General features: G+C 47.0%; 1 protein-coding gene across 1 annotated transcript in view; it reads right to left on the reverse strand.

The window, feature by feature from the left end:
• LOC108673614 overlaps positions 1-6,717 on the reverse strand; it is a 7,806-nt gene extending 1,089 nt beyond the window's left edge. The window contains exons 1-2 of the mRNA XM_047881186.1: positions 2,188-6,717; positions 497-823 (exon numbers count right to left, since the gene is read on the reverse strand). Coding sequence (XP_047737142.1) covers positions 497-823; positions 2,188-6,717 — 4,857 coding nt within the window. The remainder of the gene's footprint in view (positions 1-496; positions 824-2,187) is intronic.
• Between the last annotated feature and the right edge of the window lie 1,051 nt (positions 6,718-7,768).

Below are 7,768 nucleotides of genomic sequence, written 5' to 3' on the forward strand. Positions count from 1 at the left end.
GGAGGGGGTGCAGGAGGGGGTGCAGGGGGCCGTACACGCGGGGGTTCAGACGCCGCCACACACACGACAGGTTCGACCGTCTGGGGGGGAGGGTTAATTATCAAGTATGTTGTTAATATAGGTAATTTATTATCATTCATTATTAATATTATAAAATACAAGTGTATTCATGAATAATTCAATATCATTAAACGAGCAATTAAACCCCACCTCCCCAACCGGCCACACTTCTCCCCACCCCTACCCCCATTACACACCCCTTCCAGTTAACCCCCAACCCCTCCTAACAACCCCCTGCCCTTCATTCCCACTTCATCCCACACCCCCATTCCCCAACCCCTGAGTGCACCAACCCTAACCCCTCCCAAACCGCAGCACACCCCAACCCTCCCGCCTGAAGACCACAAGATCCCCCAAAGTAGGAAGTATTCAGAGGTGGTGCTTGCAGCATGGGCACCTTCGTCGCCCGCCAGCGACATCGAGAAATGGTAGTTACCTGGTAATGATACCACAGTGGGAAGTAATCCTTGTCCGTGATGCTGTACTGGGGAGGGACAGGGACCCAGCGGGACAAAACCCTAGCAGGGGGGTCGAAACACCCCCTAGCTGGGGGGTCGAAACAACCCCTAGCAGGGGGGACTGGTCTATACACCAGCAGCTCACACAGGGCTTGGTTCATACGAACCTCCGGGTTCAGGTGAACCCTCTGGTTCACTTGAACACCCGGTCTCAGCTGAACCTCCGGGTTCCGGTGAACCGGCGGGCTCAGGTTCAGCTCCGGCATCCGGTTCAGGTCGAGGCACCCGTTGAAGTCACCGCAGATCTGATGTTGAATAAAATTTTTGATACAAGTAGAAATGTTATGAGTGATTTGGCAACGTGGCATTCTTGCTTGTACATGTGGCAACGTGGCATTCTTGTTTGTACATGTGGCAACGTGGCATTCTTGTTTGTACATTTGGCAACGCGGCATTCTTGCTTGTACATGTGGCAACGTGGCATATTTTGCTTGTACATGTGGCAACGTGGCATTCTTTCTTGTACATGTGGCAACGTGGCATTCTTGGTCGTACATGTGGCACCGTGGCATTCTTGCTTGTACATGTAGCAACGTGGCATTCTTGCTTGTACATGTGGCAACGTGGCATTATTTGTCGTACATGTGGCACGTGGCATTTTGCTTATACATGTGGCACCGTGGCATTTTGCGTGTACATGTGGCACCGTGGCATTCTTGCTTGTACATGTGGCAACGTGGCATTTTGCGTGTACATTTGGCAATGTGGCACTCTTACTTGTACATATGGCAACGGGGCATTATTACTTGTACATGTGGCACCATGGCATATTGCTTGATGATGTGGCAACATGGCATTCTTGGTCGTATATTTGGAAACGTGGCATTCTTGCTTGTACATGTGGCAAAGTGGCATTCTAGGTGGTACATGTGGCAACGTGGCATTCTTGCTTGTACATGTGGCAACGTGGCATTTTGCTTGGGCATGTGGCAACATGGCATTTTGCTTGGGCATGTGGCAACGTGGCATCTTGCTTGTACATGTGGCAACGTGAAAACACTGAATATTGTCAATTGTATAAAATAAAAATATCTAAAAATAAAACCATCATTTTGGATAACAGCTACCATAAAATAACAATAAAAATATCAACAATACAATAGTGCACCTTTGTGACGTTGGAGTTTCAGTTGCATAAAACAATAATAATAATAATAATAATATTAATAATAATAGCAATAATGCAATACCTTACCAACATTGGAGTTGCACCAACATAAAACAATATTAATAATAATAATTTCAATAACAATAATAATAATACAATACAACACCTTGGCGACGTTGGAGTTGCACCAGCACAAACACTAATAATAACAGTAATAGTTATAATTTATAACATCAACAGCACAATACCTTAGCGACGTTTGACTTGCACCAGCATAAAATATTAATACTAATAATAATATTAATTATAATAACAGCAATAATACAATACCTAAGAGACGGGGAAGTTGCACTGGTCAGCATTAAATAATAATAATATTAGCAATAAAAATATCAATAACACAATACCTTAGCAACGTTGGAGTTGCACCAACATAAAATAATATTAATAATAGAAATAATAATAATATTAAGCATATTAATAAAATTAACAAGACAATACCTTAGCGACGTTGGAGTCCTCATACACGAGCAGGTGCGGGCAGCGGGCCTGGGCCACGACCTGCTGCACGACGCTCCACGCGTGCACCAGCGCCGCGTAGTCTGCCAGCTCCTGCAGCACAGACTGCAGCAGCGGCAGACTAACCCTGGTCCCCGTCAGGTACGCAAGGGCGTCTGCATGGGCCCTGCAGACCGAGCTTTGGTCCCCGTACATATCTTCGTCTAGACCCAGGGTCCCAGTTCCCATAGGGTCAGACCCGTGAATTTCCGAGCCGCGAACACATTTCCTGGGGTTTAGACCCAGGGTTTCAGTTTCCGTAGGGTCAGACCCGTGAATTTCCCGGGCGCGAAGACCTTTTCTGTGGTCTAGAGGAAGGGTCCCAGTTTCCATAGGGTCAGACCCATGCATATCCCGGGCGCGAAGACCTTTCTTGTGGTCTAGATGAGCTTTAATAAAGCCGTAGTATCCCAAGTGAAATGAAGGAGTCTTTGAAAACGCTTCGGTCATGGGAACACTTAAGAAATTTTCTTTGGGATTCAAGAGATGAATCATGATTTGGTACACAGCGTACGTACTGCCAAGGAACTCCATCAATGAGAAGAGGTATTCTTCCGCGAACCCTAACCCGAAGTGGTCCAAAACACCTTTGTTGAACTCATCCACGCAAAGGAGGACAAAGTCCTGGTCGAAAAAACACCGAGTGATGATCCCACACGGCCAAACGCTGGTCCAGTTCTCAAAGGCCTTCAACATCGAACCAGACAACAAACTCGTCCAAGAAAAAACGTTTTCTCGGTTTTCTAGTTCCAAAAATGCCGGATACCGGAATTCAGGCAAATGAGATTCCTCAGGGATTAATGACCACTCCTCAGGGTCCGCCCCCAGCCAAGATAAGACAGACAAAGGGTCCCCGAGACACACTAGGACAAAACTGTCCCACTCCAAAATATGGAAAATCTTTTTCTGAATTTCATACATACTTTTAGCGATGTTCTGAGCGAGGCGATGAGACAGCACCCCGAAGTAGGAGTGGTAGTTGCGTAGCACTAGCACCAGGTCAGAGTAGTAACTAGTACCTAGCACCTCGCTTTCACTAGTAGGGAAGTCATCAGTCTTTAGGTAGTCAAACTCAGGCAATTGTATAGGTTCCGGTGACAGCAATTCATCATCAGACAATTCCTGCAATGCAAGCAACATGCTTTCATGTATACCGCGCAAATGTCCCTGATAAAAATCACTTGCAATAGTACAGCTTTCTCTATTTATTTTCTGTTCAGCGTGAGTGAAGAGGTTTTCGTCCGTATTTGTGTCTTGTTGAAGAGCTTCGTGAAAAAGAGAGTGGAAAACAGGTTCTGAAGAGAGAATTTTAGATATCATTTCACGTTTACCGGTCTCGTTGCAAGATGAGAACTGGGCCGACAACTTTTCACGCTGCGACAGACTTTCAAGATTTGGCCCAGACTTGCCAACAGGTTCGGTTGATGCAGATTTTTGTTTATTTGTATTTAAACTATCAGTTCCTACTCGATGCGAGCTTCCACCTACTCGACCTAGAGTGCTACTTGCACTACGTTTACTACCTGTTGTATAACTACCCCAAGTACTGCTATCGTTTTCGTCCCACGTGAAATTCTTGTCAGGTTCCGTTTGCTCAAACCAGAACATTTCGACATCGAACTCCGCGGCAACCTCTTCACTTGTGTCGTACCCGCACAAAACTTGAGTCAGTGACTTGATTCTGTGGGCAAACAGGTCCCTTGCCAACCTGTAACGTCGACCTAAGTAACTGGTGGCAGGTTTCTCGGAGACAAACAAGTCGGTGTCAACTACAGGTTCTGTCGCATCTCCGTTTGGTAGACTAGGATCGGGCGAAGGTAATAGTGAAGCACCACCTCCCGCAGCGTCATTACCACCAAGACACATACCAGTATCTTCAGGTAATAGTGAAGCACCACCTCCCACACCTCCATTACCACCAGGACACATTTCGGACATGTTTTCCTCTTCCTCTAGTGGAGACAGGTCGGACTCGCACTCATCTTCCTCATGTATATCATCCAGTACGCTATTCAACGGTAATGGGATAATTTCCCTGACATAATCTTCACTCTGAGGTAACCATAACGATGTTTCATCGTCAGAATCAGCTCCCTCGAATATTTCCTGATACCATGCCTTCGCATCGTAATCCTCGTCGTCATCGTAGCTCGAATCCGAGTCATCCTGATGCACTACCATTTCAATATCAGAAGATTCAGGGACATTTTTTACGTATTCCACAGGCACAACATCAACGAAACGCGAACAAATCTGCTGCAAATTCGGAGCTGGATCGGTGCAGGGGTTGGACTGTGCCATTTCTGGATATCTGCGGACATCTGGAAATTGCATCGAATTTCTGGGATTTGAAGAGTGGAGTTGGACCCATTGACCCGACGCCATGTCAAGTCGGCTTGTCACCGTGGATACTGAGGGGGGCTCAGGAAAACCCCTCAAGGGGGGTTCGGGATGAACCCTCAAGAGGGGTTCTGCATAACCCCTCAAGAGGGGTTCTGGGAGATACCGAAAGAATGGTTCTGGATGATAGTTCTGGGGTGCTACTAGGTCCCGACCCATTATATCATCATAGAAGCCAAGTCCCTGGCGCATTTCATCATCAACAAAGGTTGGTAGGAAGTTGGACGTAGCCCGCATTGCGATTTCAGCAGCCTTTTCTTTACAGGACGTGGAATTAAAGGTCCCCGTGAAACACCCCCACAGGTATTGGTGCAAGGGCGGGTCATCGAGGGCAGTTGGGGAGCCCTCAAATATGGAAGGTTTGTCACCAAACCCCGCCTTCCGCAGCGCCATGAAGTCTGAAAGACTGGCACCTGAAGGATTATTATTAAAAGCGATGCCAAGACAAACTTCGATGTCCCTCAGTGCCATCGCCACCTTGCAGAAGGCAGCTCGACCATTGAGCACATGGCATGCAACCTCCAGGCTTCGTTTCTTCGCAAGGTTTTCGTCGAAGAAATCGGAAGAACGGGAACCGTTCGCTGAATTTGAAATTTTGATATTGTCTTGGGTGGCCTCAGTTGCACCACACTGTGGCACTCCTTGAGGACATTTGTCACGTCCTTCGGAATCCTGGGGAGGCCACAACGCCGCGTTGAGGCAGGACGGCACGCTCTCTAGGACGTTAGCCACCGCGTCCTCCTCCATGGTCTGTAGAAGCGCCCGCTTTTGGGTGTCACATTCGACGATGGGTCTCCCCAGAGGGCGAGTCCGAGGGTAAGAATTAGATGGGGATGTTAGGGGGGCATTACCCCCACCATCATGCCCCCCACCTCGCCTGGACCTGTTTCCCACATCAGGAAGCACTCTCCACACAAGACCATCCGGGTTCAGTGCCTTCAACCTATCGAATCTACCAGTTTTGTACAAGATGGTACCTATTATCTGGTACACGTTCCCAGAGTAGGCACCATGCATCCGGCAAGCAGCGGTCAGATCCATGCGGGTCTCGGGCGGGAAAAAATCTTTTTCGGACAAGAAATGCGACAGCTCAGGTCGGAAATAAACCCCGGTCGCCATATTGTCAGGGTTGAGGTAGTGGTTCATACACATCCAGAGGTAATCTTCCTGAGAGCTTGAAATGCTCTGGATAAATGGAGCTCGTAAGTTTAGAGCTAAATACTTCAGTAGGGATATTAGTGAAGGAGTGAACAAGTTAGCCGATGCTATGGTAGCATTGCAGGACATTAAACGCTTAATGCTGGTCTCGAACTCGACGAGACTCACGCCACAGCGCCGCGTGAAGCACTTCGTGGCGTAGCGCAGACTGCGCAGGGAGCTTAGTGGCGAGAGACCCAAGCTTGTTCTGTTGCTTCGTCCATTGGTTGAACTTGATGGTTGGCACTGTGTCCCAGTCCCGGTTGAAGTCCAAGACAAAACCGAAGTCCCACTCACAGCCGAAGTACCAGTCTTAGCCGAAGTCCCAGTTACAGCCGAAGTCCCAGTAAAAGCCGAAGTCCCAGTGCTGGCCTTCGTCGTCCCGGTTTTTGCAGCCGCAGTCCCGGTCCCAGCAGACGCAATCCTAGCAGACGCAGTCCCAGTTCCGGCCCCAGCAGTCCCAGGCCCAGGCCCAGTAGACGCAGTCCCGGTCCCAGAAGTCTCACCCTGGGTTCCCGGACTGCACTTCGACATCATTCGGTTACCACGCCGCAGGTAGACGCTGCGTTCAGGACTACTTAACCTGGAGGTAAACCGGCGCCGGTATTGTTCAGGATGGTAGCGCTGGTTGGTGATCACGTGGTATGGTTCAGGCTCGTGCGGGTACCGGCGAACCAGCCGCCGGAACTGGTTCAGCTCGAGAACCTCGTGCAGGGCGTCGCTGAGCTGCAGCAGGTTGCGGTGCCGGTAGTTCTCAAGGGCGGGCGGGTTGGAGACCCCCGTCAGGATGTAGCCCCCGCAGGGAAAACCACGGCTCAAAAAATTCAGTCGCGGCTCACCAAGCAGATATATTCCAGCCTGCATCAATGAACGCATGGAACTAAAACAAAGCTTAAGATAAAGGAAAAGCTGGAGAGGTGACGGAATTACCTACGATGTCGGAATATACCGCGTTTACCCTAATTAAAGAAAAAAACACCCTTTTTTTGGAAGCACTTAATCTAAAGTAATACCGAAAATTTGATGTCGCAATCCGCAAACCAGGTATATATATATATATATACCAGTATATACTATACAATTTTAATCAAAAAGTAGCTATAAACATTACATTACACATAAACATTATTTACGCAAATTACGCTGTAGTCTGTCAGCGTCTAACTAAGTCTCCAGAGTGACAGAGTCCAGACTCTAGCTGACTAGCTCACTCCTCAGTCCTACCTACTGCCTCTTCTCATGAAGAGAAGAGGAGGGGCCGAGGGGGGAGGGGCGAGAAAGCCAGCCGGGTTCTTGAAAATTAAATTAGACACTTGACTTGTATACCCGTAGTATACAGAAAAGCGAATTCAAAATCAAGTTGATAAATGTGTGGGTATTTTGAGTATTACGTTAATCACGGAGGAAAATTTTACGTTAATCTCAGAGGAATTCTAGTAATCAAAGAGCACAATCGTAAGGTGTTTACCGTATGAACGCCGCTGACTCTCTCCGTTTGATGAACGAGCGATGTTGTTCTGCAACCTAAACTGCGGAAAACTGGAAACCGATTTTGATATAGAATAGAATAGAAGTGTCGGCGTTGAAGAAATAGGTTAATTACCTTTTAAAAAATTTTAATAAATAGACATAATAGAAATGCACATAATAAACATATAATTTGGGCAATGAAGAGATAATCCGAAGATGAATCAAATGAGAATTATTCCGTATAATATAAAACCTAACAAAATCGACTGTACCTCATTACTTTGACTGATAACACACTAACAATTTGAGCTACGAAAATTTCCAAGCATATTCATAATAAAAATTAACTGAGTGACTATATTCAATAAAATAACTACAATGGTTTTATCTCTCAAGATATCTCCTAGGTTTTCTGGATAAGTAAATCTCTAGGTTTTAGAGTGCTTGAGGAATTTTT

This window comes from Hyalella azteca, unplaced genomic scaffold (assembly GCF_000764305.2).
Source record: "Hyalella azteca isolate HAZT.00-mixed unplaced genomic scaffold, Hazt_2.0.2 contig7256, whole genome shotgun sequence".
In the NCBI taxonomy this organism is placed as follows: Eukaryota; Metazoa; Arthropoda; class Malacostraca; order Amphipoda; family Hyalellidae; genus Hyalella; species Hyalella azteca.